Here is a 21,671-nt window from a genome sequence, read left to right as displayed (position 1 = left end):
TTTTCCCAGTCGAGATCTCTGAGGTCTCTATCTATCATAGCATTTCCTATGTAAGTTTTCCATCTCACAGCAGGTCTTCCTCTCCGTTTTCCTACCCGCCGGTCCCAGTCTAGTAATCTTTTCGGCCACCTGTGCTCCGGCATTCTTTGTACATGCCCATATTTCCTCTGTTCTTACCTACCTATCTATCCTACCTGGTAATTTGTAGACACCTTCTCATAAACTCCAATTCAACTGTTCGTATTTTATTTCGTACTATTGTTGTCACTGGCAATTCTTCTGCTCTTGTAAGGTAATATTCAGCACTATGCCCTGAAAAATCCTTTTTTGTTTTCTTTAGTTAGAGTGTTCTTCCATATCACTTCATGGAGTGCTTTCGTGGCTTGTTTTCTCCGTACTATTTTCATTTCTATATCTTTCATACAAGTGCCATCTCGGTTTATCATTTACCCTAAATACTTAAAAGTCTTACAACTATTAATAGTGTTTTCTAAACTTACGTTTTAACCAACAACGAATCTGTAATCAATTACTTTCGACTAGATTAAATTGGTTCAGACTAGGCTAAACTAGTTTATCCTGATATAAAAACATTCACTTTTGGATAAACTAGTTTGGCCTGAAGTGTGGGTCTTTATATCAGGATAAACTAGTTTGGCCTACGCGAGATAGGACAAACTAGTTTGGTCTAGGCCATATTAGTTTATCCTAATGCGCTTAGGACAAACTAGTTTGGCCTTGGCCAAACTAGTTTGTCCTGAAATCGGGTTTGGCCGGTAACATTTACATGTAATGGTATCGTAATATTCGGATAATTCCAAAAACAAAATCTTAGTGATGCCTCCGGGATAATACGAAAAGACTATGAGACAAAATTAGCTCTTCAATTTTTCCACAGAATTTTTTAGGAGAGGAGGAGCCACAACGAGCAAGGGAAAGAGGAGAAAAGATAGACAAAAGATTAATTCTTCTTCTTCAAGTCCGTCTCCTATCGGAGGTTGGAAATTATCACAGCTATTCTTATTTTACTGGCGGCTGCCCTAAATAGGTCGATGGAACTGCAGCCGAACCATTCCCTCAGATTTCTTAACCAAGATATTCTGCGCCTACCGATACTTCTCTTACCCCTGATTTTACCCTGAATGATCAGTCTCAGCAGCGAGTATTTGTCACCTCTCATAACATGGCCAAAGTATTCAAGCTTTCTTCTTTTAACAGTAAGTACAACTTCACATCCTTTTCCGATCCGACGTAAAATTTCGGCATTCGTCACGTGGTCCACCCAAGATACACGTAGCATTCTACGGTAACACCACATCTCAAAAGCTTCAATGTTTTTAATGCTGCCCATCTTGATGGTCCATGACTCAACTCCGTATAATAAAGTGGAGAAGATATAACACCGCAGCATACGCACTCTCAGATCAAGATTTATGTCACGACTACAGAGAAATATTTTCATCTTGTTAAATGCTGATCTAGCTATTTCTATTCTTGCTCTTATTTCTTTTGTTTGATCGCCTGTATGATCCAGGCAAGCTCCAAGGTATTTATAGGAGGATACCCTTTCTATAACCGTGTTATTGAAAACCAAATCATTCCTGGCGTGTGGATCTTTTGTTATTACCATCCATTTAGTTTTTCTGAGGTTTAATGTAAGTCCGTAGCTGTTGCAGTAGTGGTTAGTGCGTTCCATCAGTCGTTGCAGATCTGTAAGATTGTCTGCTAATATCACTGTGTCGTCAGCGTATATCAAATTATTGATTGTATTTCCGTTGATCACTACACCACAAATAACGTCCGACAGAGCTTCTTTAAATATGACTTCGCTATAAAAATTAAACAAAAGAGGAGACAGAATACACCCCTGTCTTACTCCTCTACATATTTTGATCTCCTCAGTCATTTCATCATCTACCTTGACTCGTGCTGTTTGATTCCAATACAAATTAGTTATTATTCTAATATCTTTTTCATCAATGTTCTTTTCGACTAGAAGTTGTCTCAGTCGGTCGTGTCGGACTCTATCGAAGGCCTTCTCAAAGTCTATAAAGCAGGCGTATACATCCTGATTGATATCCAAACACCGTTGAAATAGTACGCCCACACCAAAGAGCGCTTCCCTCGTACCAAGGCCGTTCCTGAAGCCCATTTGTGTTTCACTTATATCTTCTTCAAGTTTGCGGAAAATTCTATTATGAATGATTTTTAGAAAAACTTTAAGCATATGACTCATCAAGGCAATCGTTCTGTAATCCGAGCACTGTTTTACATTTGATTTTTTAGGTATTAAAATGAATGTGGACCTTAACCAGTCTTGTGGTATTATTCCAGTATCATATATGTTGTTAAATAACTCGAGTATCATGTTCATCACTTCTCCATCAATAAGTTTTAATACTTCAACCGGTATTTCATCAGGCCCTGGTGTCTTACCATCCTTGGTGTTTTTTAAAGCATATTCCAGTTCTTGTTTAAGTATCCTTAAACCCTTCATTTCTTCTCGTTTCACTGTTATTAATTCTCTTTCGTCGTCAAAAAGTTCTTTTACGTATTCTTTCCATCTTATGAGTTTTTGTTTGAAATCTATTATAATCTTGCCTTCTGAATCATTCACCATTCCACTATGAGTCTTCTTCTTTGTACCAGTCATTTCTCTGATCTTCTTATGCATGCCGAAACTATCGTACTTTCTCTCACATTCCTCAATATCCTTGCATTGTTCTGACAGCCACTTTTCTTTTTCCTCTTTGATCATTCTCTTTATGGTTCGATTTATTGCATCATATTGTTGTTTGTTTTTGTTCTTATAGGCACGTCTCTCATCCATTAAATTAAGAATTTCTTCTGTCATCCATGCCTTTCTTTTAGTTCTCTCAGTTCGTTTAGGAGTCAACGTCTCTTTAGCAGCTGTTGTTAGTGCTGCCTTTATCTGTTTCCAATTATTTTCAACTTCTTCGGAGTTCACGCTATTAATTTCTTTCAAGTTTTTATTAATTTTTTCTTTTATGTCTTCTCTTGTTCTTGTATCTTTTAGTCTATTGAAATCTATCCGAGTCGTTTTTTTCTTTTTTAGTTTCTTTAATTTTATGTTTAACACAGATTAATGAAGGGATTAATGAAGGGAAGCAAAGACTCCCAGTGATGCAAGCCAGCGAAACGGGGATTATAAACCTTCAGGAAGAAAAGAAAGTCGAGATCTGTAAAAGACAGGTGCTCAGAAAAATTTTCTGAGGAATACAGACAAATAAAGAAATAATGAGGATCTATATAAAACCAATAATTATGACAAAAATATACGGCCCAAGGGCTTGGTCGGTAACATTATTCGAAACTCAGAAAACCGAACTGTTAATGTGATACTAAAGGATGGATAAACGGGGAAAAAGAAGAGGACGTCTATAAAAAAAGATTTTAAACAGTAAAGCGAAACGAAGAAATAGGCGTGAGAGAGTGATTGCTTAATGTTCTGTATTCACATTTTGTATAAATTTGCTTAGGTGTTATTATGAACTACTTTAATGAACGGCTCATTAAGCCAATAGTCCAAGTGTCCAAGAGGCAGCTCTGAAAAATCTCTCTGAATTTACTAAAGCTAGATTTTTCACAGTTAATTACTGTGAGTGTGTAGAGAAACATACTGCGGTCGGTCAAGCGAAACGTAGAACAGGAGTTAGTGAGAGGGTATCAAAGTTGCTTTCCTACGAAGGTAAATAAATCCATTTACTAAGGCTGAAAATCAGTACACACATTCTAAATTGAATATAAATAAAAGTTATTATAGTCGGTCAGCTGTATGACGGGACAGACGGACACTATACAGGGTGTAACAAAAATACAGGTCATAAATTTAATCACATGTTCTGGGACTAAAAATAGTTCGATTGAACCTAACTTACCTTAGTACAAATGTGCACATAAGAAAAGTTACAGCTCTTTGAAGTTACAAAATGAAAATCGATTTTTTCCAATATATCGAAAACTATTGGAGATTTTTTATGGAAAATAAACATGTGGCATTCTTATGGCAGTAGTATCTTAAGAAAAAATTATAGTGAAATTTAGACACCCCATAAAAATTTTATGGGGGTTTTGTTCCTTTCAACCCCCCCTACCTTTTTTGTATATTCCAATTTAATTATTACTGTAATACCATTAGTTAAACGCAATATTTTAAAAACTTTTTTGCCTCCTAGTACTTTTTCGAAAAGTCAATTTTTATCGAGATATTTTGTATATTTGTCAAATCCACCACATATTTTTGTACGATTATATTTTATGGCTAAGTACGATTATGGAGACTTGATAATAATAGGAAAATTTATTTGTGATTTACATTTTTAGGTATATTTGGAACCATATCCAAAAAGAAGCCACATCACGATAAAAGGAACCTTATCGAAAAAATACAAAGAAACAAAAAAGTTTTAAAAACACTGCGTTTAACTAATGGTATCGCAGTAATAATTTAATTGGAACGTACACAACCATTTGGGGGGTTTGAAGGAACAAATTCCCCATAAAATCTTTATGTAAACATATTAGAAAATAAGCCGCAACTCGATAAAAACTGCATTGTCGAAAAAATACTAAGAGCCAAATTTTTATTAAAAATATTGAATTTAACTAATGGTATCACAATAATAATTTAATTGGAACGTACACAAAAGTTTGGGGGGGTTTAAGGGAACAAAACCCCCATAAAATTTTTATGGGATGCACAAATTTCACTACAATTTTTCTTTAAGATATTCCTGCCATAAGAATGCCACATGTCCACTATCAATAAAAAATCTTTAATAGTTTTCGATATATTCGAAAAAATCGATTTTCATTTTGTAAATTCAAAGGGCTGTAACTTTTTTTATGTGCATATTTGTACTAAGGTAAGTTAGGTTCATTCGAACTATTTTTGGTCCCAGAATAGGAGATTTAATTTATGACCTGTATTTTTGTTACACCCTGTATATTAGAAAAAAATGTAAAATACAAAAGTTATTCGATTTTTAAATTATAATTTTTTGACATATATATGGTACTAGTAGGTCATCCATTTGGGCGTGAATACGTAATCGACTATTTTTTTTTAAATAGGAATAGGTATCGAATGCTTGCTTATTTGAAAGGTTCCCTATTCAGTAATATAAACATTAACAAATTTTTTTTTAAATTAAATTAATTGACACAAAAAGAAGAAAGTATATAATTTATTTAATTCAAAATATATTCTACTGCTCTCAGAAAACAGAAATAAATATTTATTGAACAAATAAACATTACTTTTCACTTAAATTCAATGTTCAAGCTGCCACCCATCTGCCTCTTGGCAGTTTCAATATTGAATTTAAACAAAAATCAATGTTTACTTGTGCAATAAACTTTTATTTCTGTTTTCTAACAGCAGCAAAATGTATTTTAAATTAAATAAATTACATACATTCTTGTTTTTGTGTCAATTAATTTAATTAAAAAAATTTTTTTTGGACACCCTGTATAATTAATCATGTTAATGTTTATATTACTGATTAGGGAATTAAATAACCATTCAAATGATCTAGCACTCGACCCCTATTTCCATTTAAAAAATAGTCGATTACGTCATCACGCCCAAATGGATAACGTCACTGGTAAAATATATATGTTAAATAATCATAATTTAAAATTCGAATAACTTTTGTATTTTACATTTTTTTCTAATTCTGTAAATAAAGCAGTTTACAGGGGAGTCAAAATATAGTGAATAATCCTGTACATTCCCTGGGGCCGACCGACCGGCTCTGTCCCGTCATACAGCTGACCGACTATAATAACTTTTATTTATATTCAATTTAGAATCTGTGTGCTGATTTTCAGCCTTAGTATTCTTTTTCTCATGATCATCTTTCAGTGCGTCACAGTTTTTCGATTTCTTTCTAACGCATTGAATTGTATGTGACAGAAAAAAGGCACGTCCGTGTTTACAGACATTTACAACATTTATTCTAGTTATTCTAGTTGTCGATAGGTGGCGTCATAATAAAAAAAATATTTTTTTTAATTAGATAATAATATTACAAATATAATCTATATAATTTATAAGACTATACAAATTAAAGAAAATACCATTTTATAAATGCAAGAAACACATTTGATTTGTTTTTATTCCAAATTGAAAATAAAATGTGACAACTGTCAGATTTAACTAAAATGTCATGTTAGAATAAATGTCATAAATGTGTATTATCACGGACTTACCCTTTTTCCTAGCATTTGTTACGCACTGAAAAATGCTCATGAAAAGGACAATAAATTGATTGCATTACCTTCGTAGGAAAGCAACTTTGATAACCTCTCAGTAACCCCTGTTCTACGTTTCGTTTGACCGACCGCAGTATGTTTCTCTACACAATCACAGTAATCAACTGTGAAAAAACTATAGTTGATTTTTTAACCAAGAGGAGTAAACTAAAAAGACAGATTCACACCCAAGAAAGTTACTGGAAAAGTCACCAAATTCATTTTCTTTTTTCGTTGATCATATCAGCTTTCGATGATAATCCATACATATTATATTATACTAACACATCGCTAAAGAGTTCTAAAAACAACTGTTTTTATATAAAAGTAGACTAAAAATCTAAAAATTAAAGGAATAAAAGCAGAAAACACAAAAAATCGCCGATATACTTAATTAACCTATAAAATGACAGAAGTGCCAAAATTTCCTAAATGTCATTAGTGTCAAAATTTAATAACAGCGGAGTAAACTTGCCGGCGGTTGGACCAATTAGAAACAAGCATTACGGCGCGGTAAATTTGAATCACTCCTCTTGGTTAAAAAACAAACAATACTTTTGGTAAATTCAGAGATTTTTCTGCGTTGCCTCTCCGTCTATAACAAAACGGTGTTCTTTGTAGTCACCAGTATTGTGATACTTCGATATTGTTACGAAGGCTGATTTTAGCCAATTTGTTGGTATTTGCCATGTGTTGTCAAATCTGACATCTAGTCCATATAAATGGATTCTATTACTTAATACTTTCCAGTATTAATTTTTTTAATATGTAAAAAAGTACAAAAATCCATCATTTACCTGTAGTTACTTTCATAGTCGTTTCTTCGGTAACCTCTCCAGATCCAGATCCAGGGAAACAATCTTCATCATCGCATGGTTTTCCTTTATCGTCACCTCCGTCCGATTTATGCTTTGGTTTTTTAGTAGGTGGAGGCCTCGTTGGAGGATCATAAACAGGAGTAATAAGATCGTCATCGCCTGATCCGTGTTCAGGCAAGGGTGGGCATTCATCTTCATCATCGCCATTGTTACAACCCGATCCGGCGCCACTGAAAACTAGATCGTCCTCTAAGCCGGGAAATCCTGACGCTGGCGTCTAAAAGGGTTAAAGTTAAAATTTATATTCTTGTTATAAAAGTAAGTTTAACATGTACAGTAAACATCGGAACATATTTTAATAAGTATATTGTTGAGGCAAACAATCCATTTTATGTTCATAAAGCCGCACTAACCAGTCTGGGCAGATTATCAGAGAATAGGCCATTTTTGGGAAAAGTTATTTACCAGTAATTTTATTGCTGGCATCGAATCTTATCGTTCTATATATTAATAATATAGGTATGCAAAGTCCGCAGATAGTGTGCTACTTTTTTTTATAAACAAAATGGCGCCCGAAAATCGTGTTTCCTTTCAATTTTTGCTCTATAACTCCGAAGATTTTAACTTTACACCAAAAACACTCAAATAAAAATTCACCGTAATTCAATTCTGCATAGAGAAACGTTTTCCCAATTTACTTCGACGAACATTTTCCTCGGAAAATGCGGATTTCTCCAAAAAAATCTTTAATTTTCAACTAAAATTTTAGGTTAGTAATTATTTATCAATATTTAAATGACTTGGTGATATAAAAGCTCTTTTGGTATATATTATATTTCCAGAAGCCAATGGAAATTGAATGAACAGTTTAGCAACAATTTAATTGTTAATTAAAAATTTACGGTTGCTATAGTAACCACAATAATTATGATACACAAGAATAACTATGATTTTTGTATAAAAATAGTAACTAGACCTATCTAATGTATTTTACAGATTTGAAATTGGACTATTTAGGCGGCATCAGGAATATTTTAAAATTATAAACAATTTTTTTGCTTATAAACAAATAGAATATCTCGGGAAATATTAAATTAAATTATGAAAACCGTATTGAAGAATGACGCTATTTTTTTAAAAGAAAAACCGTTTAATTTAAATAACTCGTTCCTGAGATACATCTAGTCAAAGTTTACCGGCATGTACGGTATAGATATAAATGATAGGATGGTAACTTTTTAACCACCACCTTTTAATTTCAATCCTCTTTCTCCACACAAATTTTCATATCTTTAAAGGACTCATAACATACATTATATTAATAAAAACTGTCGGTATTACGAGTGAAAAATACCAAAAATACGAAAATTTCAATCAAAAATCAGGTTGGAGAAAATGGAATCTCAAAGTTCAAAATCGGTATACGTTAAAAAAATGCATGGAGCAATTTTCTTCCTCTTTTTTTGTTCCCAAATAACTCGAGTAGAGCCATCTAACTAGCCCATTATTAAATGTCAAAGTTTCTTTTGTTTTGTCATAATCAATTAATTTATTTATAAGAAATCAAAACAACATATTTTTTCCAGTTGTAGACTTTTTTTACATAAATTTACCACAAGTGTAAGTTTTGACGTTTATAATAGAAATATTCTCTTTTGAAAGCTGTATAATTATTTAAACAATCTTTGTTTAAACAAATTAAAAATTTTTGTTAAAATAAATAAATAAATTTTTTATAGCAAAACAAAAGCAACATTGACATTTAATAATGCGTTAGTTAGATGGCTCTACTCGAGTTACTTGGAAACAAAAAAAAAGATGAAGAAAATTGCCTCCATGGGAAGCCGATGTCATTCTATGTTCTTTCCAATACCGTTTTTATAATTTAATTTAATTTAATATTTCCCGAGATATTCTATTTTTTTATAAGCTAAAACATTGTTTATAATTTTAAAATATTCCTGAGGCCGCTTAAATAGTCCAATTTTAATTCTGTAAAGTACATTAGATAGGTATAGTTACTTTTTATACAAAACTTATAGTTATTCTTATGCGTCATAATTATTGTGGTGACTATAGCGACCGGAAATTTTTCATTAACAATTTAATTGTTGCTAAACCGTTCATTTAATTTCCATCTGCTTCTGGAAATATAATCTATACCAAAAGAGCTTTTATATCACTAAGTCATTTAAATATTGATAAATAATTACTAACCTAAAATTTTAGTTCAAAATTAAATTTAATGATTTTTTTTGGAAAAACCAGCATTTTCCAAGAAAAATGTTGGTCGAAGTAAATCAGGAACAACATTTTTCTATGTAGAATTTAATTACGGTAAATTTTTATTTCGGTATTTTTGGTGTAAAAAAATCTTCGGAGTTATAACGCAAAAATTGAAAAAAACACGATTCTCGGGCGCCATTTTGTTTATAAAAAAAGTAGCACACCATTTGCGGACTTTGCATACCTATATTATTAATATATAGAATCACAAGACTCGATTCCAGCAATAAAATTGCTGGTAAATACCTTTTCCTTGTATTTTGCTAATTAGCCCAGAGTATTGGTTAGATACTCATTTTCCCTCTAAGAATTTTTCAGTTATTAAATGGATTTATTTACTATTTGAACTGGAAAATAATCCACAATTTAACTTAAAAATTTTTATTGACGTTTCGACTTCTACCTCGGACGTCGTTATCAAAATACAAAATATTACTAAATTAAACAAAAATGTTGTTAAATAAGCAGAATTTTTTCTATTTTCTAACAGCAGTAGTGCTGTAAAATTGATGATAGTATAGAACTCACAGATATCATTGTATAGTATACAAACATTTCGTTTTGAAATATAAGTATATCTTGATTGGATTAAATCCATAAAATGTAATGAAAATGAAACTTTTGGTCTGTAGTGAACTAGTCTGTATATATCTTAGTACTAAAAATTAATACACAAGCTATTATAATTACTATTACCTAATATCGTGTTAAATTTTAACGTTTAGGGTTAGTACTGGTACTCTCATGTTATGACCTGAAAGGCAGTTTTGCTTTATTACAACACTAAATACGTACCGCATCTGACGTTTGGATGGCGCTGCTGACAATAATATTATTCAGTAAGTGCTGTAAGTGCAAAAAGAAACCTCTTTTACAATTAAGAAACGAACACTTCAATATCTCGGTCATATTATGAGACATAATAAATATTATATACTCCAACTGAAAATATAGGGTAAAATAGAGAGCAGACGCGGACCCTGAAGAAGAAGACACTCACGGCTTCAAAACTTACGCAAATGGTTTGGACTAACATCGATCGAGTTATTCAGAAACGCCACAAACAAAATTAGATTTGCTATGATGATAGCCAACGTCCTCAACGGACAAGGCACACTAAGAAGAAGAAGAAGAAGTGCTGTAATGAGTTGTTTACTTTATTTTATTTTGCACACATACTAAAACATAACTCTAATTTACATATATACAATTATTATTTACAATTTATGTTCCACATTTATAACACGCGACATTAAGATAACGACTGAGCCCGCTTCACATAAATTCTCTTATTTATATTACTTGATGCCAGTTCTGGAATTTTCATTCAAGGCGACGGTCAATCTGTAATGCTTCCAGTTTTTGATCCCAACTAGGGTTAAGTAGACCCTAACCACCTGAAAACTGGTACGTGATGGTTGTTTGCACGAGGGTCCGATCTAGGCGTCATTTACAGCTGACTAACGTCACAGTACTTTTAAACGTAACCTGTTGAAATGTGACCTAAATCGAATCATTAATGCGCAAATTGCAGTGTTGAAATAGTCACGTTCTTTTGCAACTTTTAAAATAATGGACTAAATTTCATATGTTGATGAAATACCAATTCTAATGGACAAAAACCTATCCACACAAAGCAATATCTTGGCAACTGTTATCCACTTTCTGCTTTGTCAAAAAAAATGGTTAAGAACATCCACTCTGTTCCCTTTTATCTCTTCCGCGATATTGTTATCTGCTGTGATTGTCACTCCGAGATATCCAAAAAGCCCCAATATTTCAAAGTTATATGGGTTTACTGTTACACTTTGCCCTATTCTATCTCGATTTTTCTTTGGCATTTACACAGTTCGGCAAAAGTTTACTTTAACTCTTTTTTTGAACTTATACCCGGTGGTAGCGGGTAGATTATACCGGGTGATGTGGTAGCGGGTAGATACTTCTCTGCGATCCCGGTAGGGAATAGATCTACTTCAGGAATAGCACACCTGCCCTACGCGAGCTCATGGATTTCCCCAACATCCCTTTACCGGGGAAACCATGTCCAAACCCAAAGCATTCCCATCTCCACCATTTCCTCCTTCCACATCCTAACCAACTCGCCAACACGCACTAGCCAAGCTTGGCGTTTTAATGGCTAAATCCCCAAAGGCAAATTTCCATGAAAGACGAAACTACTGAACGGCCCTCAGTCTCCGGCGGCTCCAACACCCCCAGCCAAGGTAGCGGGTGGAAAAGGGTTGGAGCAGAGGGTGCTAAGAATCCCCGGAAAAAATCCTACCACAAAGAACGACAAATACATATCACCTCATATAATGTTAGAACTCTTATATCGGACCAGAAGATGATGGAACTGGAGGAAGAACTGAAAACAATAAAATGGGACATCATCGGCCTCAGTGAAATCAGACGAAGAGGAGAAGCGCAAATTACCCTTAAATCGGGGCACTTATTTCATTTTAGAGGAGAAGAAGACACTTCAAATGGTGGAGTAGGATTCATTATACATAGAAAGCACGCCCAAAATATAACTAAAATTAACAGCATAAGTCCCAGGATTGTGTACCTCATCTTCAAATTAAATGCAAGATATAACCTTAAGATAATCCAGACATATGCTCCAACGACTAGCCACTCGGATGAAGAAACTGAAATATTTTATGACGACCTACAAACAGCATTACATACTACACCAGCATACTACACAATAGTTATGGGCGACTTTAACGCGAAAATGGGCTTTAAACAAGATGATGCAGAAGTAGCAATGGGCAAGTATGGCTACGGCGAAAGAAATGAACGAGGGTAAAGACTGCTTAACTTCTTACACCAGGAAAATTTATCCGTGATGAACTCTTTTGTCGATAAAAAGCCTCAGTGTAAATGGACATGGATAAGCCCAGATGGCAGTGTCAAAAATGAGACAGATTTTATCATAACGAACAGAAAAGAAATAATTAAAGATATTAAAGTACTTAACAAATTTTCGATAGGAAGCGACCACAGATTAATCCGAGCAAGGATACAATTAAATGTCAACTTGGAAAGAACAAAGACGATCTTCAAAACACGAAAGAAGAAATGGATTCCCCCAGAAAACAACGACCTCTATGAAGATATATTAACCAGACGTATACAAGACTTAGAAAACGAAATAGAAGACATAGAACTAGCAAATAATCTCATAACGGAGGCACTTAAAGAAACCGAAAGGGAGTGCTGCCCGACGGACGTGACCCATAAAGAAAAATTAAGCCAAAATACCAAAGAGTTAATAAGTAAAAGAAGACAACTGACGGAAAAATACGACTCCAACTACACAACACTGAAGAAATTAAATAAAGATATCCACCGGTCAATCCGAAAAGACATAAGAGAAAACAATACAAGAGAAATAACTCAAATAATTCAAGAAAACAAAAGTTTAAAAGTTTTGCGGCGAAATACGAATAACATTGGCAACAAAAATATGTACAGAAGAGTTTCGAAACTTGTTTCTTAACTAGTAAACAGTGTTTCCGATTAGCTCTTAGTTTTTATCAAAATTAAGGTGGTTTTACTTGTTAGAAAATTATCAAAGTTGGTATAATAGTGTATTATATAGTGCTTAATCCGATTTTGGGATCAAACTGTAAGTTAGATCATCTTTATTACTATTTTTTAATCAACAAACAGTAAACAACGGTTATAAATACCAGTAACGAGGTAATTAAGTAGCTTAATTACTAATGAACCTGTCCAAGCACAAGGGCCGTAATCAGGCAACATAGGCCCAATATGCAGGAAATTTCAGAGGAGAGATCTTCTGAACTTCAAAATTCTCAAGATGTCATTAATCCATCCAATCAATCAAAATTATATTCAACCGCTCTGACTCAACCTAACAAAAAATTCGCAAGCAAAAACCAAGCCATTTTATTCAATTCACTTCCAAATACAAAAATTGAAGATTATTTAAATGCCATAGCAACTAAAGTCGATCCCAATAAAATTCTCGCCATTTCCAGGATTGTAAATGATCGTATTTGCGTATATTTTACTACTGAAGAAACAGTCACCGAATTTTTAAGAACAGATAATGGAACAATAGTAATCAACCAGGAACGTATCCAAGCCAGGAAGTTAGTCACACCAAGCGAAAAACTGATAATTTCTAATGTCCCCCCATCAATACCTCACAGTATTATAGAGACTCAACTACAAAATTTTGCAATTCATCAAATAACTCCATTGGATTTTCTAAGAATAGGTACAACTAACTCTTTATTTAAGCATATCTTGAGTTTCCGACGCTATACTTACATTTCTCCTAAAAATCTGGAAAATATTCCTGAGTCTATATTAACTAACTATGAACAAATCAATTATCGAATTTATTTTTCACTTGAAAAACAGTCTTGTTACATTTGTAAAGAACAAGGTCATCTAGCCTCTCAGTGCAAAAAAAATACAAACACTCAAACATCTATCGAAAATTCATCACCTACTGCTCAACCAAATTATATCCAAAATTGCCACCCTATCATAACAGATGCTCAGCCAACTATCCATCCTTCACAATCTTCGCAACAATCCACCAGTCCACAATCAAAAGAAACAACCAATACTTCTCTAATTGATTCAAATCCCATTCAAACACCTATCCAGCCAGATAATGTTGAAATGAATAATCACAGCCAAAATCAACCTCCTACACCCTCTGACACTCAATCGTCTAAACGAGCGGTGTCAGAAATAACGTCTCCTTCAACATCAGTAGACCAGAACCCATTTAAAGAACCTCTGCGTAAATCTAAGAAAGCAAAAACTATTCCTGAAGATAATAAGACTTTAGCAGAAGATCTTATTAAATGCACTAGTTCTTTTTTCCAAGATAATTCTGACAACGGATATTTAACCCAGGAAGAACTAATTGATTTCTTTGAAAATGCATACGGCTCTGCAGATCCTCTCAGCATTGCAAAAACGTATACAGAAGATATCGAAGGACTACTCAATTTTTTAACTAAAATCCATCCAGCATTAACTCCCAAGTATCTGAAAAGTCGCTGTACAAGATTAAAAACTAAGATTAATAAACAGCTATTATTATCCGCTTTCTCTACTGATCACAGTGAATACAGCAGCGACGCCTCTGCTGAAATTTAAAACAACATTCAACTGTATACTGCAATGGAACCTAAATGGGTATTACACCCATTTAGAAGAACTTAAATTAATTATAGCTAAGTTTAAACCATCTGTAATATGCCTACAAGAAACCCACTTCAAAGAAGATAACTGTCATAATTTAAGAAACTATACTCCGTACTATAAGAACAGAATAACTGCTAGCCATGCTAGTGGGGGAGTAGTAATATATGTCCATAACTCATTTAATACCGAAGTAATACGTTTAAGAACTGAGTTGGAGGCAACAGCAGTATCTATAAAAGGCCCCCACAAAGTCAATATATGTAATATTTATTTTCCTCCGAACTTAGACCCGTCCATAAAAGAAATAACTGAACTCTTCAATCAAATTCCAGAACCGCGTATTATATTAGGCGATTTTAATGCCCACAATATACTTTGGGGAGGTAAAAAAACAGATTCCTTGGGACGTAAAATCGAACAAATTGTTACAGATTCTAATATGAATATCCTTAACGATGGAAGAATCACAAGGTTCAATACTTCCACCGGCAATGGATCCCCAATAGATTTATCCCTCTGTGACCCTGTCTTACAACCAACTCTGTCGTGGGATGTGACATCCCATTTGCATGGAAGCGATCATTTTCCTATCCTAATTACGAACAATAACCATATCTCCTCATCAATTCCATCCAATAAATGGTGTCTGAAAAATGCAGATTGGTCTCTATATTCCTCTTTAATTTCACAAAAAATTTCTCAGTTGGTTCAGCCCTTTGATACAGACATTGATATTAACTCCAAAGTACTCCAACTCGTACAGTTTTTAACGTCAATAGCTCACGAGTCCATAGGTTATTCAAAATTTCCAAAAAAACGTGCTCCAGTCCCGTGGTGGAATCCCCACTGCGAAGCAGCAATTAAAGAGTCAAAAAAGGCGTTTTATAAATTAAGAAGGCACCCAACTTTAAATAACCAGCTAGAATTCAAAAGATTAAGGGCGTATTGTAGATACACCTTAAAGAAGAGTAAGAGAGAAGCCTGGAAAAATTATGTATCATCTTTAAATTCATCTACCCCGACTTCTGAGGTTTGGCAAATGATAAGCAGAATGTACGGGAAAAAATCATTTAACACCATTCATTACCTAGAACATCATAACCATATTTATTCAACTAAGCAAGAAATAGCCTCCGTACTAGCAAACGTATACCAACAACATAGCAGTGACGAAAATCTATCTACAAGTTTCCTAGCCCATAAAAATAAATTTAATAATCCATGTATAAATCTTGATGACCACAATAATTTACCTCTAAATGCCATATTTACGATGGATGAACTGTTAGAAACTTTAAACAAAGTTAAAGACACTAGCCCAGGGCCTGACAACATCCCTACGACATTTTTAAAAGCTATGCCAACGGAAGGAAAACAATATCTTTTGGATCTTTATAATTTCATTTGGACAAATAATGTTTTCCCCATTGATTGGTACGATTCCATTATTGTACCAGTTCTTAAACAGGGCAAGAATAAATCGGACCCAGAGTCTTACCGACCAATCTCCCTAACATCTAATATGTGCAAAGTACTTGAAAAAATGGCAAGCAACCGACTAATGTGGTACCTAGAAGATCGACAGCTACTTAGCCCTATACAAAGTGGATTTAGAAAGTCCAGATCTACATTAGACAACATAGTGGATATTGAATCTGTAATTCATGAGTCATTTGGATGTGGTCAAGAATGTCTGGCTGTATTTTTTGATATAACGCGTGCATATGATACAATCTGGAGATCAGATATCATAAGAATCCTGTCAAGTTGGTCGATTAAAGGAAATATTATCAAGTTTATTAATAATTTTTTATATAGGCGAAACTTCAAAGTTCGAATAGACAACTTTCTTTCAGACTCTAAAATCCAATTAAACGGTATTCCTCAAGGGTCTACTCTTAGTGTTGCACTTTTCCTTATTGCCATCAATGACATCGCTAAGTCACTTAGCCCATTAGTCAAAGCCCGTCTATTTGCTGATGATCTTGTTATATTCTGTCGTGGTAAAAATATATCAACAATGACGACCCATATACAGCAAGCCATTTACAAACTAGAGAATTGGTCGAATACTACTGGCCTAGAATTTTCACCCACTAAAACGAAAGCAATGATCTTCAGTAAAACTCCAAAGAAACAAGTAAATCCACCGAAACTCTTCCTAAAAAATTTACCAATAAAGTATTCAGAATCGATCAACTTCTTGGGAGTAAAACTGGATAGCCGACTATCTTGGCAAGACCACATCCACTCTCTCCGTCTGTCAGTTCAAAACGGCCTTAACTTAATGAAAAGTATCTCTCATAAACAATGGGGTGCCGATTTCCAAACTCTTATGACTGTATACAAAACCCTAATTCGTTCAAAACTAGATTATGCCGCTGTTGCCTACAACTCAGCCAAAGGTTCACTATTGAAAGTGCTAGACACAGTTCATAATTCAGCAATTAGAATTGCACTGGGAGCACACTACACAAGCTCAGTTGAGTGTATGTATGTTGAATCAGGCGAACCATCCCTTCAACTCAGGAGAGAATACCTTAGCCTCATGTATGCCTTAAGAGTATCAACTAACCCACATGTACCTGTTTATAAAAACACATTTACAGATAGATTTCCATCGACATTTAATTGTGGGAAAAGATTGGATCCTCCGTTTTATCATCGAGTGAGAGCAACGTTACAGAGCTTAGACACAATAATTCCACACACTTACAATACTTTTAAAGTCAGCCAACACATATTACCATGGACAATTGCTCTCCCTGCTTGTAATACAAACCTATCTGCATTCAAGAAAGGTGACACACCAGCAAAAATCTTCAATCAGAGATTATTAGAGATATTAAATGGTTTTAATGATCACATCCATATTTATACCGATGCATCCAGATCTGCAAATGGAGTAGGAGCGGCTTTCACAACAGATAACTATAACAGTTCCTACCAGCTCCCTCCCCAAACCTCCATATTCTCAGCTGAACTCTTTGCTATCCTCCAGTCATTAAAGTTTGTTAACACACATGACATCAAATTCTCAATAATCATTAGCGATTCCCTAAGTGCATTAACGGCCTTGAGGCGGGTATACCCCAAACATCCTATCCTCCTCTTAATTAAGGCGGAACTCTTGATATGCCAACAAAATCAAAGATTAGTTCAGTTCCTCTGGATACCATCACATTGCGAGATAAGTGGAAATGATAAAGCTGGCACATTAGCAAAAAATGCGAGTGAGAATCCCTTAACAGACATCATAACTACTTGCGTTCATACTGATCTAAAGCAATATTTTAAAAACAAGATCATGACAAAATGGCAAACAAATTGGAACGAATCAAACTCTACATTAAGAACAATCAAACAAAGTATATCACCGTCGAAACATCCTACAAAGAGAAGAGACCAAGTGCTCATGTCCAGATTGCGACTTGGTCATACGAAGATCACCCACGACTTTTTATTAAAGAAGGAAGCCCCTCCGATGTGTTATGTGTGTGATAGTGAACTAACAGTGCAACATATAATAATAGACTGTCCCCTCTACGTTATAGAACGGCAACATCAACAGTTACCAACTACAATTAAAGATTGTTTAAGTGAAAGTAATTCATGTAAGACTCTTAATTTTTTACGTACTATAGGACTCATTAACCAAATTTAATATACCTAAATTTTGTAATTTGATGTAAATACAGTTCATTGCTAATAACCCTTGTGGTTGAAGCAAATTGTAAATAAAAAAAAAAAAAATATGTACAGAATAAGAAATAAAGACAACAGCATTGCTACGGATAGAGCCGAAATCCTTAAGGTTGTCGAATCGTTTTATCGCGAAATGTATGAGAGCACCAACGCAAGGCAAGATCAGCTCCTGTCCAAAATCACAAACCAGGGATCAGAATTAATGCCAGAAGTAACACCATACGAAGTTAAAAAGACACTTTCAGAAATGAAAAATAATAAATCCCCTGGCGATGACGGAGTAGTGATCGAGGCAATCAAACAAGGTGGAAATAAAATTATCCAGGTTTTGGCCAAACTTTTCACCGAATGCATTTACCAAGGAAAAACGCCTTCTCAATGGAACAATGCAGTCATTGTTTTATTGCACAAGAAAGGTGACATAACAGATCTAAAAAACTACCGTCCTATCAGTCTGCTATCACACATATATAAACTTTTCACAAAAATTATCAAAAAGAGACTGGAGGCTAAGTTAGACTTCTATCAGCCTAGAAAACAAGCTGGCTTCAGATCCGGATACAGCACTAACGACCACTTACTGGTAATAAAAAAGTTGATCGAGAAGTCTGCGGAATACAACAAACCATTGGCACTGATATTCGTGGACTACGAGAAAGCGTTCGATACCATAAACCAGCAGAAAATGTTAAAAGCATTGACAGAATGCCGAATAGATTATCGCTATACTAACATGATAAAATATATCTACCACAACGCAACGGCTAGCGTAAGACTATCTGATCAACAAACAAATAAATTCTGTATACAGCGAGGAGTACGGCAAGGACACACCATCTCACCAAAGCTGTTCACAACCCTTTTGGAAGACAGTTTTAAGAAGGCAGATCTAAACGAATATGGTATCAACATAAAGGTAGAGAAGCTCAGTCATTTGAGATTCGCAGATGACATCGTCCTTATAGCCGATCGTATGGATGATGCAATAATAATGTTGAACAAGTTATATCACGCTTCCTTAGAGGTCGGACTAAAGATTAACATCAACAAGACGCAAATAATGACTAATCTGGTGCTAAATCGTAATATTGTTCTTGATGGAATGAATATTGAGCAGACTGCATCTTATAAGTACTTGGGACATGAAATTCGATTGGGAAGAGATAACCAGACGTGCGAGCTCCCACGTCGCATAGGATTAGCCTGGGCAGCGTTTGGTAAACTGAGCTATGAATTTAAATCGGACTTACCCATATGCCTGAAAAGGAAAATCTTTGACCAGTGTGTATTAACACTCACAAAAAAGGTAGTGCACAAGATTCGCATCACTCAAATGGCTATGGAGCGCCAGATGTTGGCTGTCTCCCTGAGGGACTGAATCCCAAACGAAGAAATACGTCGTAGAACAAAAACAGCGGACGCCGTCGAAAAATCGCGTCGCTTAAGTGAAATTGGGCAGGACACGTCGCCAGATTGTCAGACAACCGATGGACAAAACGTATTGTCGAGTGGAGGCCACGAGAAGAAGCACTACGGAGCAGAGGACGACCACCAACCAGATGGGCTGACGATCTGAAACGTATTGTCGGCAACTGGATGCAAGCCGCACAAAACAGAGAAAGATGGAAAGAGCTGAGGGAGACCTATGTCCAGCAGTGGACGCGTACGGGTTGATGATGATGATGATACCGGGTGGAAGAGAAGATATGTTTTCTGATTTTAAGCTTGAGACACCCTATAGGGAGAACCCACAAGTTTCGGTATACAACGAAATCGTATTATAGTCTTATGTTTTGTGAACATCTTATTTTTTGAATGTCGCTGATATCTTTAGAAACAAAGAAAATATACGGTTTTATTCTTTAACATGACGTGTTTTAACCGAAACAAAACTAATATAACAAAAAAATTTCAGTTAACAGACCTTTAAAATAGAAAGGCACATAACGTTAACAATTCTGGTTGACATGTTAAGAATTATTTGTCGACCGAAGTGAGCGGTATGCACAGCGCAACATAAGAGCGAATAAAATGTTTAATGGAGACTCTGTGATGTTTTGGGGCGGAATTTCCTTGAGAACAAGTACGGATTTGCTGTCTACGTGGAGGATCTTTAGGACCCGGCAGATTGCAGATTTTTTATCGGCCGATAGTTTAGTCGGCTTCTTAATCAGTACAGAGAGGTATACAGATGCGCACATTACACCGATTCAGTCTCGGCCGACAAAAAAGTTTGATGGGCTTCCCGATTGCATTCAAACTAAAAAGTTGCCACACTGTCGGCCGACTGTTTAATCAGTATTGGCTAACCACGCCGTGCGTATACAGGACGATTGTTTTGTCGGCCGACAGTTCAATTTGGAGAATTCTCTATACAATTTTCGGATTCGGAATGTAAATGACGGTTTGAATTTTTGAATACAGTCATGTTTAAAGACAAAGAAGGAAGATAGCTTTTTGTTATCCTTTCAGAGAAGCAGAGAACTACAGTAATGTAAACAAAAATGCAAATATTCATTTCATTGTTGTAAGTCACGTATGTTAACAATATAAATAGAAATAAAGAGAATGGCAGGCAATGGACACGAGAATAGCATTTCTTTAAAAAATGTATTAGCGTCTTTTGCTTTGACAATATCTATAATTTGGTATTTCCACGATTTTACGCTAAAACTCCCATTTTTAAATTTTCGTAGAGAAAAGAATAGAAAGATGGTTTAGGGCAGTGTTGCCAGGGCTACCGAAATTTCGGTAGGTCTACTGAAGTTGGCTCCTTCTTCTTCTTTAAGTGCCGTCTCCTAATCGGAGGTTGGATAGCATCAGCACTATCTTTACTCTATCTACCGCTGCTCTAAAAAGTTCTATAGAACTGCATTTAAACCAGTCCCTTAAATTCTTCAACCACGACACTCTCCTTCTTTCTACACTCCTTCAACCTCTTACCTTTCCCTTTATTATCAATCTTAGCATTTCATATCGATGTCCCCTCATTACGTGTCCCAGATATTGTAACTTTCTTATTTTCATTGTGTTTATTAATTCGCATTCTTTGCCCATTTCTCGCCATACTTCCGTGTTCCTTTTCTTCTGTGTCCATGCTATTCTAAGCATCCTTCTGTAACACCACATTTCAAATGACTGTAGCTTATTTACGTGTTCTTGCTTCAATGTCCAGCATTCAAGTCCATATTGCAGTATCGAGAAGACGTAGCATCTCAAAGCTCTTACTCTCAGTTCGAATCTAAGGTCTTTGTTGCAGAGAATTGTTTTCATTTTTACAAACATATTCCTTGGTATTCTTATCCTGGTCCATATTTCTGTCGTTTAGTCGTTTCTGTCGTTCAGGTTCCTAGGTATTTGTATTTGTCCAACCCTTTCTATCGGCACATT

General features: G+C 34.9%; 1 protein-coding gene across 1 annotated transcript in view; it reads right to left on the bottom strand.

The window, feature by feature from the left end:
- LOC126890321 (neurexin-1-like) overlaps window positions 1-21,671 on the bottom strand; it is a 758,564-nt gene that overhangs the window by 10,638 nt on the left and 726,255 nt on the right. Inside the window, exon 21 of the mRNA XM_050659185.1 lies at window positions 7,074-7,371. Coding sequence (XP_050515142.1) covers window positions 7,074-7,371 — 298 coding nt within the window. The remainder of the gene's footprint in view (window positions 1-7,073; window positions 7,372-21,671) is intronic.

Source organism: Diabrotica virgifera, chromosome 8, assembly GCF_917563875.1.
Source record: "Diabrotica virgifera virgifera chromosome 8, PGI_DIABVI_V3a".
In the NCBI taxonomy this organism is placed as follows: domain Eukaryota; kingdom Metazoa; phylum Arthropoda; class Insecta; order Coleoptera; family Chrysomelidae; genus Diabrotica; species Diabrotica virgifera.
This window is presented reverse-complemented; position numbering and strand designations above follow the sequence as displayed.